This window comes from Python bivittatus, unplaced genomic scaffold (genome assembly GCF_059951505.1).
Source record: "Python bivittatus isolate LINGU-HERP-01145 unplaced genomic scaffold, Pbiv_v1 ctg000700_np1212, whole genome shotgun sequence".
NCBI lineage: Eukaryota > Metazoa > Chordata > Lepidosauria > Squamata > Pythonidae > Python > Python bivittatus.
Genome location: NW_028277098.1, coordinates 40,506,609 through 40,529,796, shown reverse-complemented (window position 1 = coordinate 40,529,796; position 23,188 = coordinate 40,506,609). Strand labels below are relative to the sequence as shown.

The following is a 23,188-nucleotide window of genomic DNA, read 5'->3' as shown; positions in this document are numbered from 1 at the left end:
GGCCACCATCTTGAATTTTTTACTGTACACTGAGGGCACACCTCAATCTTCATCTAGAAAATTCCTCTGAATGAACATGCCCTTGAAAATGAATTTTCAGACCACCCCGTATAACTATTTTGTTACTTTCTTTTGAAATAATTGTGTTCTATAATTACAAATAGCGAGGAAGAATGCAAGATCCGAAGGAAATGAACAGTAATTCTTTGCTGTGGAAATGTGTTTCCCAACACAAATTTTGAAAATTTGTCAAATCTGTGATACATAAAATCCAGACTTTGTAGCAAGTATATTTCAAACAGAAAGCTTTATTTAAAAGGATTATTCAGAGGAGAATTGTGTGTGTATGTATGTATGTATGTATGTGTATGTGTGTGTGTGTGTGTGTGTGTATATATATATATATATATATAATTTTATCTAATTTGAAAATTAAAAGTAGGAATATGTATGTGTGTGTGTGTATATATAATTGTGCGTGTATATATAATTAATAAGAACATCAGTGGGTAGATATCCATGAGATAACTCTCCTTTAGTACAGATTACAGCTCCTTTAAGTACTGAAGTAATGGTTCCAGTGGCATATCTTGTCCAGAATGAAAAGGTCGGAATGCTTTATCAATTTTCAGAGGACTAAGACACAGATCATAAATTTGATTGTAGTTATGGATCAAGCGCTTGGCTTTTTCTTTTTCCAACTTTCCTATAGTTCATAAAAAAAAATTGTTTTCCTATTTGGACCAAATCAGATGTAAATGTTGAGCATATTGTGCATATCCTTGAACAGATTCACATGTAATGACAAAGCATAGTTTAGTGTTACAGGAATTACTACAACTGTGTGTTAGTATCTTTTTGATCACCAGCACTTTGAAAGATATTATTTATGTATGTATTTGGCTTTATTGTACTTTTATATTATTCTTATTGTATTTTAACTAACATTTATTTGTTGTTTTTATTGTAAACCGCCCAGAGTCACTTCCTCGTGAGATGGGCAGTGTCCAAATTTGAAATATAAATAAAATATTTAAAAAGCTGCTGTGCTTAATTTTTATTCATTTTTTAATGAGAGGGGAGATATGGAAAGTGTCCCATACCTGGAATGATGGTGCCTCAGTGGGGATAGAGAGGTAGAAGCAACTGAAAGTGTGCTAAAAAATTGTTTTTCAGTATACCATCATGTTCAAAGTACCTCTATTACACCATTGCTAATGGACTTCTTAGGTTGCCCCAGACATTTTTCTACATCTTTTTTATTGTCTCACAAGACCTCCACTGTGACATCTAATGCAGCAAAATTCTGTGTGATGGCATGTAAAGTCAAGAAGATGATACTTCCTTAAAAAATGTCAGCAATAACTATTTTCTCCTCAGACTTTTTGTTTTCTTTTTTTTTTCCTTATGGTATTTTTAGTATATTTTATATAGGATAATTTTATATTGATGTAAGATTCCTTCCTTCCTTCCTTCCTTCCTTCCTTCCTTCCTTCCTTCCTTCCTTCCTTCCTTCCTTCCTTCCTTCCTTCCTTCCTTCCTTCCTTCCTTCCCTCCTTCCTTCCCTTTTATACATACTTAGGTTTGGCTTGTTTATTATATATTTTAATAGTCATGGGTGTCCCATTATACTGGCTTTGGTATCTATTGTGGTATCTGATTATATAGACTTTGTATGCTTGCCTTTCCTCATCCTACTACTTCCTTACTTTTTATAATGTATTATTCTGTGCTGGTCTTTGGTTGTAATAAAGTTTAATTTGAATTTGATATGCCTCAAGCCTAAAATCCTGCTTGTTTCCATGGAATGCAGATTGTGGCAACTGAGGAAAACATCTGCACTCTCAAGCAATCTCTTCCATAGGTTTTGCATCCCCTAGATTCCTTTTCACAAAATTTACCTCCATGCATTATCTAGGTTTCCCCATTAGGACCTTTCTCAGTGCACACACAGCATGGCAGCGTAGTGCTGGAGCTGGCAGGACATATGATGATATGATCAAGGCCAGCGTGTACAACACTGTTGTGTCTTTGTGTATTCTCTGAATCACAGAAACTAATGCTCGGAAAGGATTACAATTTGCTTGAATCAATAAGACGTACTTATGCAAATAGAAAACAAGATATGTCATCTATCTTCAGCAACGTTAACCAGGTAGACCCTTGTTTTGATGGGATCAGCCTTACCTGTGTTTTTGACATCAGACAAATAAAGGGCTTTCTCCAGTTTTCTGAAACGGTCTATCCAGGCCTCTTGTCCTTCAGAATCACTGGCATCATATGAGTTCCATGGTTTAGCAGCACAAAGTTTATGCTGCTGTTTAATCTTCAAAGGAACATGTTGTATTGTCATAAGTTTAGCATTTGTAAACTGCTCATAACAAAATAGTGGCAGGGAACCATACTTGCTTTGCTGTTATAGCTTCTCCCAATATTTAGTAGATTATTGTATACAATTTATTCATTAAAATCAACATATCAAATTTGTGGCTTCTGTGACAAGATGACTTTTATGATCCAGGTATTTTGGGTTCTATGAACATCCTAGATCAACCTTCTTCATTTGGCATCTTCAACTGCAACTCTCATCAACCTGGCCAAAATTGAAATTCCTCCTGAGGGCACCAGGTTTTGGGGAGGCTATCCTAGATAGTGCTGAATATATTGAATTGGAAAGGGACTACAGTGGTATTCTGACAGGTTGTAGTAGACAGAAAGAGGATGTACATAGGAAGGATTTATAATTAATTTGTGTTGATAAGACAATATCAATATTTACTGTTTTTATGGTATTGAAATTAATTAAACCAATTAAATAATAATACATGAATTTTGCATTAAGAGTTTGTGGATTTATCAATAGGAATTTGACAGTACCTGATAATTATCTTCACTTTTCTCTTCATTTCTTCCTAAGGTGGAAACAATTGTGAGGTTTTTGTTTACTCAGTTGAAAGAGTAGTTTAGTGCCTCAATTTACCAAGGATGGGCTTCTCTCAAAGGTGATAGGAAGAATGACTTCTGAAGCTATAAATACTAGCTGTATGAATTACTCAAATTCCTGACATGATTGTACTAGTACAATATAAAAAAATTAGGAGGGCTGCACTGAACTTGTACTCACCAGATGTTGATGAACTTCAAATCTCAACATCCTAGGTTCTTGAAATGCTGTAGTTCAGCAACATCTGGGCAGCTACAAATTCCCCAATTCTGCTTTTGAAAATGTAAAGATATCTGACTGTGATGGAATAGAATGGAAAACCCTAAACAGGAGCTCTTCAATTACAAACCAACTCAAACTAATAAAAAAGGAAGAATTGTGACCATTTTTCACAAGAGAAATGAAAAGTTAGTGATAGAAGGGAAGACAGGAAAAATGTATAGTGACACAGATGATGGTGCTTCAATTATCACTGTAATTACTTATGGAGGCTTGTTCATGTTTTCCCACCTTAAACTGTCAACTTTGTAATAGTTGTCCTTTCTCATTATAACATAAACCCATTCCCGCACTCTCCCCATTTCAGTTTTCATATCCTTCAGTTAAATCCTATAGTTTTTCATTCATATTGATTGGACATTGTACTAACTTATGGATAGTAGACCAGATTGTGAAGCATAAAATTAAATGATGGGAAAGCATGAATCAAGTTCCAGAAATGAAATGCATTCCTCGTTGGAAACACAGCTGGTTTGCCTATAGCCAGATGGTTAAAGTTCAAGCCCAACTGTTGCATCCTGATCAGTTTCTGTAGCAATGATTACAATTGGCTCACCTTTGCATTTAGTCATCCCCTGAATATTAAATATGCCAGAGAACTTTCTAAATGATAATTAGATTAATGTACTATCTAATTCAGTGTTTCACAACCATCACTCTGCCAGCAGTCTGTAAATCACATGCCCAACTGTTCTAATTGTTCCTAACAGATGTATTCCAATGGTCTGAGAAGCCAACGAAGATCAGAGTAGTATTAGACTGGTTGTTTTGTAGATGTTCTGTAACAGTTTAACAACTTAGATAGAGGAAGTATTATAAGAGTGCAGCCTCAATAGGAATAATCTCCTGATGTATGTTTCATTCATATTAGAATGCCCTTCCTCAACCTGGTGTCCTCCAGATGCGTTGTAACTACAATTCCCAGAATTCTCACAGCAAATGGGATTGTAATCCTAATATATCTTCTAGGCATTGGGTTGAAAAAAACTACATTAGAAGCAGTACTCTTCTGATTCCTATATGAGGGAGTGTGGGAAAGTAGAGGGCAATCATCATTACCAGGGTCTGCTGATGAACATGTTGGAGAAAGCATGCTAGATGAGAGGCATTATCTCCATCATGACTGATAAAATAATGAAATGCAATTGTTGAAAATGCAATTCCTATGTTTACAGAATGACTGCAATTCTCATGTTAGAGATACTTTTTAAAAATATTCATCATATCACCCAGTTTTTTTCATACATTAAATAAGCTGTTAACATGAATGGTGATATTATTAACAATATTGCCTCACTTACAGTTTATCCAGACAAGATGTTTCACCTTTCTTTGGGTGAAGTTGCATTATTCTTTCAGGCTACACGCCAGACTGACTATACCAGCTGAGACAACATTTATGTATTGCAAAGCGAACCACCATAGGAATGTACTTGTAGAAGAAAGTCATTAAAACATATATTCTTGGGATGCATGCCAAAAAATGTAACTGACTGAGACTTGTTCTAGACTGTGAGGTCAAATTCTAAAGTGAGCCTTTATAAACCTAATACCCAAAATTCTCCAAGTTCTATCTTGCCAGATACTTCATTTAGAAGAAAATTGTGTAGCAGAATTATTACTAATTTCTATTTATATGTCAACTTTGAATCCATGCCAAGTCAAATGATCGGATGTTAGGAAAAGAGGGAACATGAACTTACTAGTTTGTCAAAGCACTCCAATCAGCTGGCAACAGTATAGCAGGATGGAAGTGAGATGAGAGAGTGAATATATTTAGATCAACCAATGGCCAAAATGGGACTTGTGATTGAATATGAGAGATTTTGGAGTTCTGCCATTTAGAGCTGGCATCACAAACTGTGAATTTGTATGACAGCCATAGTTAAGTAACACTGATGAACTTAGCCTTACAAAATTTTCCAAAATTCTAGTTATGTGAATTGTGTGGTCTTTAGAAGACATCGCAAAAATTACTAATCAACAAAGAAGACCCAGAGGGATATAACATTAATGAATGACTTGAAATTACAGTCATAGGAAAGTAAATCGTGTGAGGAAAATAAATAATTTAGATATGAATGCAACCATTATATAGCCATCCTTATGCATTAATAGAAAGTTTGTTAGAGCACATTGTGATGGCCATTCTCCTAAAATAAATGTCAACACTCTTCCTAATTCAGAGAAGATATCCTGTCCATTCTTAGGTAGGTTTATATGAATATATGTAAGGTTTACATTATTTGAAACCAGGGTCATCATTACCTTTCTGTTCTGAAAAGGTCACACAATCTACAGGGCACTTGTTAACAGAACAAACTTACCATGTACAAATGGATACTGTATTACAACAGACTTCTACAGGAATGTAAAATGTATTATCACATCAACATGTTTAATGCAATGAAAAATGGCAGTTAATTCCTTACTTTTACAAATAAGCAAAGCAGGGTCCACTCCAGTCTGGACTTTCTTCAGAAACTCTACAAATGGTTTCCATCTACACAAGGAATCATATTAAAATTAAGTATAATTCATGCAAGCAGATTTATTTTTGCTTTAGCCCTCATTATCACATTTTCTATCCATTTAAGAGCAAAAAGAACCAGTGTGTTGAAGTGAGTGATCTATTCTGCCTCAAGTGCCTTGTGTAATTCTGTACGACACTCCAGCCCTTTTGATCTAGCCATCTGTGCCTAGCATTGACTGCCCTATTCATGCCAATGTCTATAACCAGTCACCTCACAGCCACTTAAATTCTAAAATCTAAACTTTAGAATTCTAAAATTTCTAATTTAGAATTTCTAAATTTTCTGAATTCTAAAATAGCACTAGGTACAATTGAGTTGGAGAGATCTCAGAGCTCCCTGCAAGAACAGGGAACTGGAGAACTTTCCATTAAAAGTTGTGAACTAGTGGCATCAGTAGGACTGTACATCAGCTGAAATCACAACTTTATCATCTTACATTCCTTACAATTTACCTTTCATCATCTCATTTTTATGTGCAACCAGCACCTGTTCTGAACTGAAAGGAACTTTTGTATTTCTAGCATACTGCGAGTCAATCTCTTTAGCTTGTCCTTGCTGTAAAACAATCAACTTATTTTGGTCTCCAAGAAAATACTGTAATGGTATGTATTAAGCTGCCTGCTGAATGGCATTTGAATGTGGATATTTTCATCTCACAAGAATAGATCATGATCTGTTTTCTTACCACTTTGTTCTGTGGCCTACCCTCTTGTTTTGCTTTCTACTTTATATTTCTGCCCTCTACCAATTTTATTATTTCCTTCCTCCACCCTCTGTTTTCTCCCATGATTCATGCATCTTTCTTTTGAAGATTACCTTTTATTTTTGTTTTTCTTTCTATTTGTCTCCCCTCTATAAATAGGGAAACATTGGAAAAGTCCAACCTTTCTATATTAATTAAATTTCTGGTCTTTACCCTAAAACATTCACACATAGTTTGATGGGCTAATCATCATCCTTTGGTTTGTGGCCAATTTCACCAGAACACTACATGGAGGATTAGCATCTTCTTTATATTTCCCAATAGTATAGCTCTTAGCCTAGACCTCACAGCACTGATATTCAGAATCCTACCTCGTATCTCTTCAGAACACGACAGGTCATCCATTACTGAATTAATTCCTGAGGGCAAAATGGTGCATGTTGTCTGTGTTGCAAAACAGACTGAGAGTGTCTTCCTATTCTCACAGGGACATAGAATATTTTAGTTTCCCTCTTTGTGATCAGTGACAGTCCTCCTGCCTTGGAAGTAGAACTGGATCTTCTATTCTGGTTTCCTGCCAGCTTGCAGGCTCTTTTGGCTAGCCTAATGCTTGTGATGAAACTAAGGAACTTTAGTTTTGTTTTTGTTTTTTAAAGTGAACAGCTTTCTACTCTCACTTATGCATAGGATTCCTCTATAAGAATGTGATAACGTCTGAAGGCCTAATGATCTTTATATGACCAAAGTGTTCATGGACTAAAATTTGCTTCATTCAATATAGAATTTTAGTTATAAAGGATTATTCCATAATAAATGTATTAGCCTTTAATGGACCAGAATACTCTTCCTTGTCTTTCTGCTAAAATTCTTAATATAGCAAAGGAATCCATTGTAGTTTAGAAGCTATTTTTTAAACTTTAAAGCTATGCCATCTGCAGCCCCTTGTTGTCATGAAATGACAACATGGTAACCAAATGTATGGACTTCATCTTCAATTTAGCTTTCTATGCCAGAGCCTTTTTCTTTAACAGGTGAAAGAGACAACATTACTTTGGACTATGGGATCATCTTAAAGACTGGAATAACTCATGGTAGTTTATCAAACTTAAGCACATTTAATCAGAAAATGGTTCAGAGCTGGATTTTTGCTAATTACACCACAGTTTCATTCCCAGTGGGAGTTGAGATTAGATTAGAGGATGCACAGGTAAACTAATGCTGATGACTCACATATACCAATTTGTTTTATTTATATTAAAATGCAAAAATATCTTGGAAGTCTTAACTCTGAGTTTGCCTAAGCTTTGCACGGACACCAAGTATGAAGGAAGGAAGAAAATCTTTGGATCTCCAAGTTTCTTATCCTGTTTCTAGCATAGTACGTTAGTATCTATCTTAGAGGTGGGAAGTTCCCAATGGCTCCTTTAATAACAGCAAGGACTAGTTAATGGAAATTGGAGATCTCTGAGCAAATCTAGTATCCTCCATAAGCATTGTATGGTGCTTCATTTTTAGCATCACATGATTTTAATCATACTACCATGTTCTGAGCTGGTCCATAGGATCACAGTGTCAAGTTAGTGTGGAAAAAAAGAAATAAGCATTTCATTAAAACTCACTGAATTCTGCCTCTTCTACCAAAGCCACAAAAATTGACCACATTTTCCATCATCCCAGGATGTAGAACTAGTCCATGCTTCTGGCAAATATTCTCTACCTGCAAATAACATGTTTTCATGAAATTTTATTGACAAGCCATAAACTAAAAGAAGCTATGTATGAAAAAAACCCAGTATGATCTAGACAGCAGAAATTGCATTGATTTCTCACATCCTTTTAGAGTAAATGGTGTTCAAAGCCCACTTCCCTGAGACCCTGTACACTTATAACGCAAAGCATTGGAAGCGCTGGAGTTCACTTGGTGTAGCAGACTTCACCGCTGCTCCTTATCTCACATTTTCATAGCCCTCATATCACAGTTAAATATTACCTGACACAAAATCCACCCAGAAAGTTGCATTATGAAACATGCAAGTCAACAATGATATCTTTGAAAGCACTGGAATTAAAAAGAATAGAAAAAGTAAAAATAAGCAGCTATACTATATGCAGAAGCCAAGACTGGCTAAAGCAGTGTTGTCCAAACTTGGCCACTTTAAGATGAGTGGACTTCAACTCCCAGAATTCCCCAGCCAGTCCATGAGTGGACTTCTCCACTCATCTTAAAGTGGCCAGGTTTGGACAACACTGGGCTAAAGCATCTGAGCTTGAGAAGGCCACCAACAGCATTCAAGAGGAGTACAAAACAAAACCTTAATAGATTGAGTAATTGACAGTTTACATTCTTTTCATGAAATTCAGAGTTCATCTGCTTTGGGCAACCACCTCACTCTGCCCAGTAGGATGGTCAGCTATGATATGGGATTCCTATTACTTTCAGATGGTTGGAGATCCACTCTATGCAGTGCCTTGTAATGGAGAGTGGATGTCGATATTGTTTCCTTTTTGTAAAAAATCTATTTCTGATATTATTTTATGAGTGCAATGTATTGTCAAAAAATAATTTAAGATTATATAAAGATTTCTGTATTGACATTCAAATGAATCTGCATCACTTAGGCTGCCTTACCACTTGTAAGTTAAGTCTAAAATTTAAAATATTCAAAAGACAAAAACAAAGGCATACTAAACAGTTTTAGAATTACAACAAATAAAATAAAACAAAAGTTATAAAGCAGGCAAGTGGCAGGGTTTCACATCTTCTTAAATTTATGCTGCCTGTGGACATAATTTTTTCCTTAAAAGGAAGATCTTGATTCATTAATGCAACCTAGCAGACTGGCCCAGGCACTGTGCTGACTATGTAAACAGAGTACTAAATTTATTGATTCATTTATTTATTCATCATATTTATATAGCCGCCCATCTCACAAAGAAGACTCTGGGTGGCGTACAATAAAAAACAAGCCATAAAATGAACAACATTAAAAACATTCCACAATTAAAAAAAACCACCAATATTATTAAAAGATTAGGAGTGAGCATATTCAACGTTAACAGGCAATGTAGCCATCTCACCGGTTCATTCTTTCCTTGAGATCCCCAAGCCTGTTGATGCAACCATGTTTTAAGGGACTTCCTGAAGGATATCAGGGATGGGGCGAGTCTCACCTTGGGGAGGGGGATGATGTTCCACAGGGTGGGTGCCATGGCAGAAAAGGCCTCTCTCCTGGGTCCCGCCAGATGTAACTTATCTTTATCCTTATCAGACTGGACCCACAACAAACCTCTTTTGCTGGGCCTGAAGGGACGGGCAGATGTAGTTGGGAAGAGGAGGTCCCTCAAATGATGTATACTCTTACCTCAGGAAATGAAAGAAGGCCTGAACAAATCTGGTCTTCTTGCAGAAAACTCTGGGTTAATTTTCCAAAGTCCAGCTCTCCTTTTTGTTCTTTCAGTATTCGCTTCAATGCCAGAAATGTATCTTCTGACATCCAAGAACTAAAGAATGATAATATATTCAAAAAAGAGACAACTCACATTGCATTCTTGAAAAAGAGGTGCATGTTCTGCTTGGATTTAACTTAGTCATAATATCATTATAAGTTACAGGCTTATCATCATCATCATCAATCATGCGAAATAAGATGTTAATTATCGCAGATCAATCTGTGATGGAATGGACTTATGAAGGCCAGGCTCAGGGAGATAAGCGTGTTCTTAGCCCCCAGCAGGAGTGTGGGAAGTTCAAGAAGATGCGGCTGGCACCTCCCTAAGGAATTCATGGTGTTGTAGCTGGCTGGCTTGGGAACAAGGGTTCAGTCTGGGGAGATTTTCTGTCTGAAGGTTGTAGCTAATAAATGCAACAGAACTGTATTTGGATTGTCTCTTGGAGTTCTTTGGGCTGAACCTGACACAATCCCAGAAAAAAGGATGTGGTTTTGCAAGTTATTTTATAATTACTCTATCAGTTATTTATTAATTTATTGTATTACTGCAATATCCAAGGACTCCCAATAGTTAACATCATCAATAAAACATCCAAACAAAATAAAAATTAATACATCTGCAGTAAGAAATCATTAATAAGAAATAATAATGAAACACCAATGTCATCCCAATTTGTTCCCAAATGCTTCCTGGAAAAGTTTCATGTTCACCAGCTTCTGGAAGGAAGCCAGAGTTCCAGGATTTATTTTTGGCTTATGGTTCTGACTCCTTAGGAGAAGAATAACCCAGAGATCTTGGGTTGGACATAATATTAGACAAACTAAAGCAGAAACTTTCCGGTTTGATTATTCATGCTCATGGGCAGGAGCAAGCAGCAACTGAGCTGGGTGTATTAGCTCATTTTGGATTACTCTACACTGTAATCCCTGAACAGGATCAGTCACATCCATGAATTACATGACTGCTTCTTTTTTTATATCTTGCCAAACAGGTCTCTGTACTATTGGGAAGCTGTGATAAAAATCACAGTTAAAATTTTACAGCTGTAGGCTACTTATTAAAAACAGGTTTGTCTTAGCCTTAGGGTGTTTTTAGTAGAGTTGAACATGTTTTACCAAAGATACTAATGCTAATTGATTCAGTGTTTCTTCAAAAGATGAGCAGGCTAGACGGGAAGATCATGGGTTTCCTTGCTTGTTTCAGGTCCTGACTTAACATTCTTGGACTCATCTAAGTGCAATTTGTAAAGAGGAGAAAGAAGACTCTGGTTGAAATGCTATTTACAATTCCTTGGGAGTAAATCTCATTTTAATTTTTTTTTTTTTAATAAATGCTGCTTACTTCTGAGAGGGCAAAGTTATACTGCATATTTCAAGGTTGTTTTCAGAAATCTGTACATATCTGAAAATAGCATTTTATTTAGTGGAGCAAGCCCAGTTGCTTCACAACTAGCCTTCTAAACACAAATGATGCATGCATTTATTAAACTGTTGATTCATATCTAGTTTGAAGTCAACTATTACTCCAAGATCTTTTTCACAAGTAACATTACCAAGCCAGGTATTCCCCATACATTTGAGTCCTGAATTAAAAACCTGGCATTTGTCACTGTTAATTTACATTCTATTACTTTCTGCCCAGTTCTCTATTAAAATATTTGAATTTAATTTCTATCTTCTAGGCTATTAGCTATCTGATCATATTTCATATCATTGGAAATCTGATAACCATTCTTTCATCTTTCATTCTAATCAATAATAAAAATGTTAATGGGTTACTGGCCTAGAATTGAACTTTGTGGTACTCATTCAGTACCTCTGTTCCATCTGATGAAGAACACTGGTGAGCATGCTTTAAGTACAATTTAAGTCACTATATATCATACCATTCAGCTTACACTTAACTAGCTTTCTGATCAATATGTTGTGAGGTACTGTAATTGCTTTTGCTGAAATCAAGGAATATTACCTCCATAGCATCCTCACAATATGTTAAGAGTGTTAAAAGAAAAGAAAAGAAAAGAAAAGAAAAGAAAAGAAAAGAAAAGAAAAGAAAAGAGAGAGAAACTTCTGGAATTACTAAGCATTCTCAAGTTGTTTATAGAACAATCCCTTTATGAGTGGTTTTAGAATTATCCCATGTATCAATGTCAGGCTGATTATTCTATAGTTCCTTTTCTCCTTTTCTCCTTTTCTCTCATGTAGCCTGGAGGAACACATGACCTCTGGTTGGAGGCCCCAGACCAAAATATGAGATGAGCAGCTCTCCCTTTACCTGTTAGCATTTTCTGTTTTCCCTGAGCAGCTGATATATTGATTTTTTTTAAATCTTCTTTTTGTTTGGGACATATCTGAAGAAGCCATTTTGTCATCCTCATCATTCTTTGCCAATCTCAACCCATTCTGAGCTTGGTTTTATAGACATCATCTTTATGGGCCTAGGCTATCTGTACATATTTTTCCTTGGTGGCCTGTCCTTTTATATACATCTTTTTGTTCAGAGCAGCACTAAGTTTTTTGTGCAGCCATAGCAGTCTTTTCTGCTATATTCTATTTTTATCTCATTGGGACTGTTTGCAATTGTGCTTTTAGTACCTCTTTTAAAAGAATCCCACCCATCTTGAGCTTCTTTTCTCATTAGCCCTCCAGCCACTGAATCTACTTATTGTTCTGTTCATTAAAATCCTTTCTGAATTCCAAGAGAAGGATTGTTTTTCTTGTTTCTTTGTTTTGTTTTTAGTTTTATTATTGTTGTGAACCACCCAGAGTCGTATTTTAAAAGATGGGTGGTCATATAACTCTCTTAAATAAAACAAACCAAAACAAACCAATAAATTCAAATTATACTCACTTTAGTTTTGCAGAAAAGTAAAAAAAACAAAAAACAAAAACAAAAACAAAAAACCCTCTAGCATTACATTCCTCCAATGTTCCTGCTATTTCCACTTCCTTAACTAAGTCTTCTCTGTTCTTCAACTAAAGGATAGATAATCGCCTACTGCCTTTCTCCATTGCCTGAAGGAAAAATGGCCAGCAATGGAAGTCAGGAATTTTCTTGAAAGATCATGCATGGAAATTTGACTCCCAGCATACACTGGAGGAATTTAAGACCCCTCACACTATTACTTCTAAGCAAATATGCCTTGGCTTGTACTGTACATCTCCAAAAATCCATTATCTGTACTAAACGTCTCTGTGCCGTCTAGTGATCTTTAATAGCATGCAATTGTGTGTGTATGTGTGTACATACATACATACATACATAGAGTATATATCCACTGTTCTGGATGTTACAAGAAAATTTAAACACAGTCTTATAGATCTACTCAGAAGTAAGTAAATTGGGCTACTCTCAGAGGATATAAAACTATGGCTTCAGTTCCAAAGATGCATCTTCTTCCCATTAAAATCAAGGTTATGTAAGGGAACTCTACATTATTTCTGCAGTCTGTGGAGTTAATGCTCACAGATTCAAATCAAGTTTCTTTAGATTATTGCAAAAGAAATCTTTGATCTTGAGTGCTACCTAATGTGATTTTCAGTGTTAGAAGTGAATTACTTTTTCATTTGGAATCCTTTAGAGTATTTTGTTTCTTGTTAACAACAACTGTTAGATCCTAACCAAATGAAAGCTGAAAGTGGGAGATCCCTCCTGTGTGCTTTTTTTTATTGATACTGAGGTGAATATTCAAAATTAAAATAGAACCTTTGATTCTTTTTGTTTTGATTCTTCTCAGGAAGGATTCCTTGCTTTTTGCTTGATGTTGCTAGTGTTAGTAACTGGATCAATTTTTCATAATTTATCTAGAAGAAACATAAAGGAATGTAACTTCAAAGGCTAATTTTAAACAGAGATTCAAAATGCAAGGAGAAAACATGGTGTAGAACATACTGCTGCTATTGGTTGAACTCACTGCACAGAATATCTGTTAATAAACTAAATCTAACTTTAGTACAGCTAGGCAGGTTGGATCTGCTGAGATTCATGAGATCAGAAAAAGAACAGAAGAAATTCCTCCTAAGTCAGACCAATGGCCCACACTGGAGGCAATCTATTATCATCTCACTTTCCATAATTACCAGCCAGATGACTCTGGATAAGCCAAAGGCAAGAGGTGAATACTATAACTGTTTATGCTCTTGTCTCCTTGCAACTGGTATTCAAGGACACAAGTTATCCCTAATCCTGAAAATGTATGTAGCTAACAAGGTAGCCCTTGGCAGTTTTATTCACATGACATTTCTTGAATCCTCTTTCAGAGCTATCTAAATTGACAGCTAGCACCCAATCCTGTGAGGGTGAATTCCACAGGTTAATGATGTGCCTTGTTAAAAAGTTTTGCTTGCCTTTCCAACCATTTAAAAGGACATAAAGTAGTCATTTACACTAGTATGCTATTATCACTTACAGTAGAAGGGAACTTGATATTTTAACATCCCATCTGTTGTTTTAAATTAAGATTTCGACAAACCTATGCCATCAATATTCCAAAAGAATAAGGTAATCTTTAAAAAGCCCCCTTCCATTGGGTTCAAAATTGTAAAACTGATCCATGGTTCCAAATCTTATATTAGCATACCAATTCTTGGTCATTAGCTTGTGAACATCTCTTGAAAAGGAGTTTGACTGTTGGTAATTGTAGTGGGACGTCATGTTTGAGAAGCAGGGTGCTCAGCTGGGCCTGAGACAGAAATCCTGATTTTCTGGGATCCATCTCCTTGAGCTCTTCATGCAGGCTGCCCAAAGCAGTAAGACTTATAGGATGTAGTTCAAGTTCCTTTCTGAGCAGAGCTAGAAGAGAATCCTCCCCATCCTTTGTCTCTGTTAACTCTGGTAGGATGTCCTGATGAAAGAAATACTATTATTTTACTTACAGGACTGTCTCTTCCCTATTGTTTCTATCTGTCCCGCCTGGTCCAACAGGAAGGGCATGCTCTAGGTGCCATCAGCTAAGGAGCGTTGGCTGGCGGGGCCCAGGAGGAGGGCCTTTTCTGCCATGGCGCCCACACTGTGGAACATCATTCCACCTGATATTAGGTTAACCCTGATCCTGCTGGCCTTTCACAAGGCCCTAAAAACTTGGTTTTGTACCTGGCCTGGGCCCAGAAGTGTGATAGAGCCTATCTCTTGGCTTTGTTGACAAGTTGTTCATGAAGCTCAGCTGCTATGTTTTTTATTTTATGTTTTTTATTGTTTTTATCTATTTTATTGTAAGCTGCCCAGAGTCACATGTGAGATGGGTGGCTATATAAATGAGATAGATAGATAGATAGATAGATAGATAGATAGATAGATAGATAGATAGATAGATATCTCAGGGTACAATAAAATAAGTAAAAATGGTAGAACAAAAATAAGAATTGACTTAGACAAACTGTTACTGAGGCCCAAAGCTTGGATAAATAAGTAGGTTTTCACTTTATATTTGGGGCCACAGCACAGAAGGCTGTGTCTTTCATTTTCTCATAATGTGTTCCTCCCAATGGTAGGACTCAGGAGAATCACCTCAACAGAGCTTACTATTTGTACTAGAGATTTACAATAGGGGCATCCATGTGAGGGGGAGTTGAAAAAGTCAAGGTAGTAACCATGACCACACAATTGAAGCCCCACTCCTTTTATGTGTGATGTAATGTTCCTGGTTTACATGTAAAAAAGCAATGGGACTTAAATCACATGGTCATAGCTTCCATCCCGACTTTTTTGATCCCTTTCCACTGAATGCCCCTGGTTTATAGACAATAGCACCATTCCTATCTACTTCATAATACATAATGGATATTACATATTATGTGATACTTGCCCATTCTCTCTTTATGAGCTCCTTTATTTATAAAATTTGCAATTTGCCTACTAACACTGTATTCTCCAAGCAGTTTTGAAGGATTAATTTTGTATTAGAACATAATATTAATTCTGTGTGTTTGCGTGTGGAAATGTGTGTGTGTGTATATACCTCTGAGTCACTCTTGACTCCAGGCAAGTCCATGGACAAGTCCCTGTAGCTTTCTTGGAAACATTTCTTGGAAGTGGTTTGCCATTGCCTCCTTCCTAGGGCTGAGAGAGAGTGACTGGCCCAAGGTCACCCAGCTGGCTTTGTGCCTAAGGTAGGACTACAACAGTCTCCCAATTTCTAGCTCAGTGCCTTTAACCAGTACACCAAACTGACTCTCATTAATATGAATATTAATAATGATTAATATTAAATGCATATTAAAAAATAAACATTAGCCATCAAGATTTTTTTTAAAGCGCACAAAAGTAGCAGAATATACCACATTCCTGTTTTACAAACTTCCAGATTATCTAGAGTCATTAAATATATTTATGAATGGCTTAAATGAAAAGGTTTCCACCTAGCACCAAAAGATCAGAATGTTTTTATTCTGAGATGCCATAACTGAAAAGGCCCTCTTCATGGTAGATTTGTGCCACACTTCATTTGGCAGGACATCTGGACAAGGATCCCCAAAGAGGGACTGAAAAGCCAGGTAGGTATGTGTGGTGATCCTTCAGATCATCTGCATATAACTTAAAATGATTTTGCCAACACTTTGAAATCAGCCCAGAAAGGACCTAGAATCCCATTTATAGGTCAAACCATGGGCATACTACAATGAAACCATTCGGTCTCAGTAAAGAAGCTTGCTATTTCCAGATCATTTTCAAAGATTGCCCTAGGTACAAGACATTGTAGTACTTTGGTAAGAAAGTTTTACTACTTTGGTAAGACATACTGGGCTATCTCTGTCTGGCTACATTCATCTTATTAAAAAAGCAACCACAATGGATGTTCTTATCTAGAGGATGCTTATGGAACCCAGTGTAACTACTGAAAGTTTAATCATGTTCACTTACCTGTTTTTGAAGTTGTTTTGAATTCTGAACTTCAATAGATGATTTTTTGATTGAGTGAATATAAGATAAAGACTTATCTCCACAGGGAGCAGTGACACAGTATAAGTTTAGTGGTTTTAATTCCTTAAATAATGAACGGGAAGTAAAAAGGGAAGCAAAGAATAATAAATATTCATGCTGTAAAATCAGTACAAATACTAGCACCCTATCAATAGAAAAAGGGTTTGGAAAACAGTTATATATGAAATTATAATTAATGTTTATTCTATTTTTACTGTAAGCTGCCCAGAATCACTCCACAGTGAGGTGGGCGGGGACAAATTTGAAATATAAATAAATAAATAAATAAATAAATAAATAAATAAATTGATCTGCACTTATGGGATAAAAATAAATCAAGTAAATTTAACAGGTATAACTGAATAAAAATAATAGTAAGCTATATCACAACTTTTTAAAATCATATTTTTAAAAAATCAACAGTCTTTCCCTGAGACTGTTGGGTGCAAGTGTTTCACTTCCTTCAGAAAACTACGGGAAGGGGATCCTCCTTTAAGTTCAAGCCAATAACTGGGTTTTTTAGTTTAAATTATGATTTATTGAAACAAGACATTTATTTCAGTAAACTCTTATTTAAACTAATTAGGTTTGCTTGATTGATTCATACATAATGAGAAAATATGATCAGTGTAAAGTAGTGAGTGGACATTTTCTATCTCTTTATGATGGTCATCACTGAGTGGAAGGGCCTAGAGTATTATGGTTCACTATTAAGTCCAAACAAAGCTATTTTCTTATGATCAATGAAACTGTGGCCCATCTAGATCAGTGTTGATCTTCCAAATACTGGGCGAAGTCTATAAACGTTCTAGCCTTTTATCTCTTAAATTTTCCTTGGAACAATTTTGTATAGTACTCTAGGCTGAAAAATCATGACCATGGCAAGGATATATGTGGAGCTTTGTGGTTGGGGGAGTTCCAGATTTTTCTTCCACAAGCTGGCACATTCTCCTGCATTATACCAACACTATCAGTAACTAGACTGATGGCCATTAATATCACTTTTTGAAGAGAAGAACTGATGCCACGAATCATCATGAAATACATGTATGAATGAAGAAAGGATGATTTTTAACAAAAGAACTATCCATTGTTGTCATGTCCAACATACACCTCTTTCCATCTATGGCAATAATAGCACAATAACGACCACTCAACTGATAACCGGCTCAGGAGCCTATAATCTACCACTGAGACAGCTGCCTTATTCCTGCTCCTGCAATCTTCCCCAGTCTAGTCTGCTCAAGATGAACTCTTGGAATTCTGGGAACTACAATCCCAAGGTGCCTAGAAAGTCCCAGGCTGGGGGAGGCAACAGCAGCAGCATTCATAATAAGCCATGGTGGCATTAAAATGATGACATGTGCATCATGACATCATTGTGCACATGAAACAATGTCACAAGGTCTCACGGAAGACTAAATTGTTTCATTTCATAAGGATGTTACTATGTGCATGTCATCATTTGCTCCCCTTCTATCTCTGTGGTCACCCATAGAAGATCACCTATGGAAGGTTGGTCTATTAGTAGGACTGATCCTGAGACAATTTGTAACTGAATGGGGAAATGAAGCAACTGTAACACTTATAACACTTACTTTGTTGTCCACAGATCTGATAACATTTGTCTCCATTTGCTTGGATGTATGCTTTTCTGTTCCATCTTTGTTCTGCAGTTCAACATGGACACCATAATTGATTTGCTGATCAGCTGGCTTATTGAGATCTGGAGATTTTCCATTTATCTGCCTTACATTACGTGGAGGTGATATTTGGAGCATGGACTGTGCCACAGGTTTCACAATATTCTTTGCTTTCCTGTGGGAGGGAAAAACATCCAATATATATTTTGACACTCAGATGTAACTTTGTCTTTTATCCATTTACATCAAAAGTATTTCTTTTGTGGAATGTTGGTTCATTGGGCAGAAATGAAGTAATGTAATCAATGAATTTAACCCCAAAAGGCAGACTTTAATCATTATAATTACATCTATACCTATTGCTGAACCACCAAGAAGCATGTGACCAGGAAGCATGTGAGTAGATTTTGAGCTCATGGTGATAGTAGCAGCTTGTTTTGTATCATCAAATAAACAGAGAAAATATATGCTTGATAAATGAATAACCTGAATGAATGTTTGAAACAGAGGTTCTCCTCTGCTTGTCAGTCAGTAAGGAATAATAACTCAAAGTATCTGACAATAGGACATGATTGATAGTAGGAGTTATGGGAGAGAACTGTCCATCAATGTTCTCTTCTATTTCTTCCTTTTGTGAGATTTCAGATCTCACATGTTAAGGTTATATCCTACCCTTGTTATATGTATACACTTCCACCATTTCCTTACCATTATTCTATTGTATTTTGTTGAAAGACGAACGTTGAGGAAATGTTATCACTTTAAAATTCTCCCTTTGCTGTGAGATGTATGCAAAGTACCATGAAAATAGTGTTGTTTAGAAGGAATGGGGAAGTGGTTTGCCATAACATCTTCTCATTGTGACATTAATAAGAAGGATTTGCCCAGTAATACAAAACTTCAGTAGAAGTTAAGCCATCTAATATGGTACAAAATAAATGAAGTTTTTGGCTCATTCGATTAGCCTGAAGAGAGGCAAAATGGCATGGTGAAAAAGGAGAGAAAACTTCTCCTTTATACCAGGAAGTCTTTGATGAAAATTACAAAGAAGTTATTTCATATAATTAATATAATTATATAATAACAGTGGAAAGTAAGATGAAATCATTTGAACAAGAAGTATTTGGAGATCATCTTGTTCAAGGACCCACAGTTAGTGGAAGTCAGGTTTGTATGAGCCCGACACAGTTTTAGCTCTTACACGTCTATCTGAACACCCAGAGAATATTCAGCTTGGATCTGCAATACTACTTGTGTTGAAAGCAGCTAGGAGAAGGAAATTTGGAGTAAAATGTTCAGACATTTCTCACCTTCCCTCTTTTCTCTGGCAGATAACTAGTAAAACAATGTTGTATAACAGCATGTATTTTGTCCCCAAATTCTCAAAAGGCCAACACTAGCCCCTCCATCCTGGATGATTATCATCCAGTTTCCAATCTTCCCTTTTTGAGGAAGGCTGTGAATAATGTGGTTGGATGGCAATTACAGAGGGGAGACATGGATTATCTGGATGCAGTTTAGTCAGGTCTCAGATTGGGTATAATGACCTTTGGCATTGCTAGGATGGGGGGTGTGGATCTGTCCTAGTACTCCCTGATTGCTTAACAGCTTTCAGTACTGTCAACCAGGGTATCCTTCTGGACTGTCTGCCATGGCTGGGAGGGAGAGGCACTGTGTTACAGTGGTTTACCTCCTTCCTCACTGGTTTTCTCCAGCTGGTATTGACAGGAGGGGAGAGACCACACCCATGGTCCCTCATGAGTGAGATACCTCAGGCTTTGATGCTCCCCCGCCTCCTTTTTAATATCTACATGAAACTGTTGGGTGAGATCATCTGTCAGTTTAGGATGTGGTATCATCAGTACAAGGATGATAACCAACTGTACATCTCAACCCTGGGCTGCTCAGGTGAAGCTGTTGAAGTATTGACCCAGTGTCTCGAGGCTGTTTGGGTCTAGATGGAGAGGAACAGACTTCATCTCAATCCTGACAAGACTGAGTGGCTGTGGCTGTTCCCCCCACCCCCCGCCCAGGCCAGGTACATTTTCATTCTTGGCTTTCAGTGGGGTTGCAATTGTTTCTGGCAGAGTGGGTACCCTCCAGGTCCCCTTAATTAAACATTTATGGGCTCAACCTTCTCTCTTGCAGCCCCTGCCCTCTGGAATAGCATCTCCCCCCCCCCCCCGAGATACGGATGCCACCTGCTGTCTTAGGGTTCCAGCAACCTGCTAAGACCTGGCTCTGTTCCCAGGCTTGGAGTTAATATATTAGTGGAGCCCCTATCATGGTTTTTATTTTGTTTTGTTTTGCTGTTATGGCTGTTTTATCCAGGCTGTTATGTTTTTAATTGCTTCAATTTATATACTGGATGTTGTAAGCCACCTGCAGAGCCAGTTTGGTGTAGTGGTTAAGGCACCAGGCTAGAAACAAGGAGACTGTGAATACTAGTCCCACCTTTGGCACAAAGCCAGCTGGGTGACCTTGCACCAGTCCCTCTCTCTCAGCCATGGGAAGGAGGCAATGGCAAACGACTTCTGAAATCTTGCCAAGAAAACTGCAGGGACTTGTCCAGGGAGTCACCAGGGGTCAAGACTGACTTGAGGGCACCTCCACCAAAAAAAGCGCCACCCAGAGTTTTTTGGAGTGGGCTGCTATAACAAATCTAATAAGCTGTTGTTGCTGTTGTTGTTATTTTCAAGAACAGATAATAATGCTAAGCATGGATTGAAGCCTGCCATGGGAAATGTGTGTGTGTGTGTGGGGAGGGTATGTGTGTGTGTGCACATGGTGTGAGTGAGGGAGAGAGAACAAGAGCACACAGTACCTACAATGCTGGTCAATGGTGCCCATTAATCTTACATGTGTGCATATTAATAGTCTAAGAGATAAAGTTCTTACATGATTTGGCTATGCTGTCATGTCAACTCTCATGGCATTTTTTATTTATTTATATATACCAATATTCCTGTCTCAGACGTTTAGATTAGCAGTGCAAATAATTTTTAATCTGGAACATTCAAATGTACAAATCTCAACTCTATCTATAGGCTGAAGTAGTAAAATAAGGAAACAACTTCATTGTGTGACCTCTTGTATATATAGAGTAGCTCTGGATTTGGTAATGCTACAGCAATAAAAGAGGAATCAATCTTCCTTCTTGGGCATTTAAAAATAGCACAAAACTGAGGTAAGACTATTTAGGCCTTTTGATCCGAATAACGTGTGCTACTCCTGCAATGGATTAAAAAATGAAATGTTTCCCTATTCTCTTAAAAGTCCTGATCTTGATAATAACAGCCATAATTTGATGCCAGGTATCAGCATTTACTGCGTTTTCATTGCTGTCATATATTTTGTATGGCTTCTTTGATATTTTAACGAATGACATAATCCCATGAATTCTTATCAAAAATATATCTCCCTGGGATTATACTTACCCATCACTTTTCTCTACAAGGCATCGGACATATTTGCTCCCAATTATCTTTATTACAGTCTCATAATTTGCACTAAATCCATAAGGTAAGTTTCTTACTGAAGCCATTACCAGCTCTGTCTTTCTCTCTCCAGAAGGTCACTTTCCTGTAACTTCCCTGGAGAATTTTTTTTCCCTTTAAAAACAGGAACTGAAAGCGGGTAGACAGGACCTGTAAATATTTTAGGAATATATGGGTATCAATTAACTCAGTAATGAAATAACAAAAGCCTGGCCCAAAGAGCTTATAAATTAAATACCTGGTTGAAAAGCAGACCAAGAATGAAAATTAACTGTGAACAACTGTGAAAAGCTGTATCTTTCACTTACATACTTTTATTCTGAAAGAAGTTTCCACACAATGACTGGTCCAATCCTAACAATAGCAAGATTAGATAATAACCTGAGATTTATATTGGGCCCATATTGGGAATCAATCTGAGAAGCAATCAACCTACACACTGCTATGTAATTGGTATTAGATTTTCATAATAGTTGTTGGTTCTGCATCTAAAGAAATGACTGCTTTGCAGTATAATCCTATGATATTCTGAGAAGCTCCAAGCACTCTTAAATTCATGGAACTTTCTCTTAGTTGAACCTCTACAGGATTGCAACTTTAGAGGATTCCTCGGCCTTGATATTTAAATGTTATAACTGCAAATGTGAAATGGGACAATAATTTCCTTCTAAATATCTCATTATTAAATAGTTGACAGACTGAAAAAAACACCCCCTCTTTATTCCTCGAATCAGCAGTGTCCACAGCAGTTAATAATATAATAGACAAAGGAGCAAGTTATCCTCTAGAGCAGGGGTCCCCAAACTCTTCAGCTCATCAACCCTTTCATGAAGTTTCAGATTGTTCATTGAACTCCAAACATTTATTATATGAAAATAATTTACTGAATACTACTTTAACTAATAGTATTATGAACAATAACGATAACAATAATAGAGACAATTCAAGACTGCTCTCACTGACAGCTGACCATCCATCCCTTGGTAACTGTCTCACCACTAGCTCTACAGAGTCCCCAATTGTCCTTCCATCATTTATCGACCAGCTATTGATCCCAGACATTTACTGACTCCCTTTTAACCCCCAGCCATTTATCAACCCCTTGGATAATCCCATCAACCCTGGGGGTTGATATTGATCACTTTGGGGAACCTGCTCTAGAGACTTTAGGGCAGAAAAATACCACAGACCCAGACTGTCTCAGTAAGAATAGCTGGGTT

At 36.9% G+C, this 23,188-nt stretch overlaps 1 protein-coding gene across 1 annotated transcript; it reads right to left on the bottom strand.

Moving 5' to 3' along the window:
* Positions 1–243: 243 nt before the first annotated feature.
* Positions 244–22,108, bottom strand: CUNH1orf87 (chromosome unknown C1orf87 homolog). The gene is made up of 11 exons (XM_025172879.2): positions 21,909–22,108; positions 18,427–18,646; positions 16,769–16,891; positions 14,490–14,753; positions 13,616–13,713; positions 9,823–9,961; positions 8,080–8,177; positions 5,656–5,726; positions 2,878–2,912; positions 2,188–2,326; positions 244–706 (listed from the first exon to the last, which is right to left on the bottom strand). Exons 1-11 carry the CDS (start codon positions 22,013–22,015, stop codon positions 546–548), a joined length of 1,455 nt encoding a protein of 484 aa, XP_025028647.1. The 5' UTR covers positions 22,016–22,108; the 3' UTR covers positions 244–545.
* Positions 22,109–23,188: the final 1,080 nt, after the last annotated feature.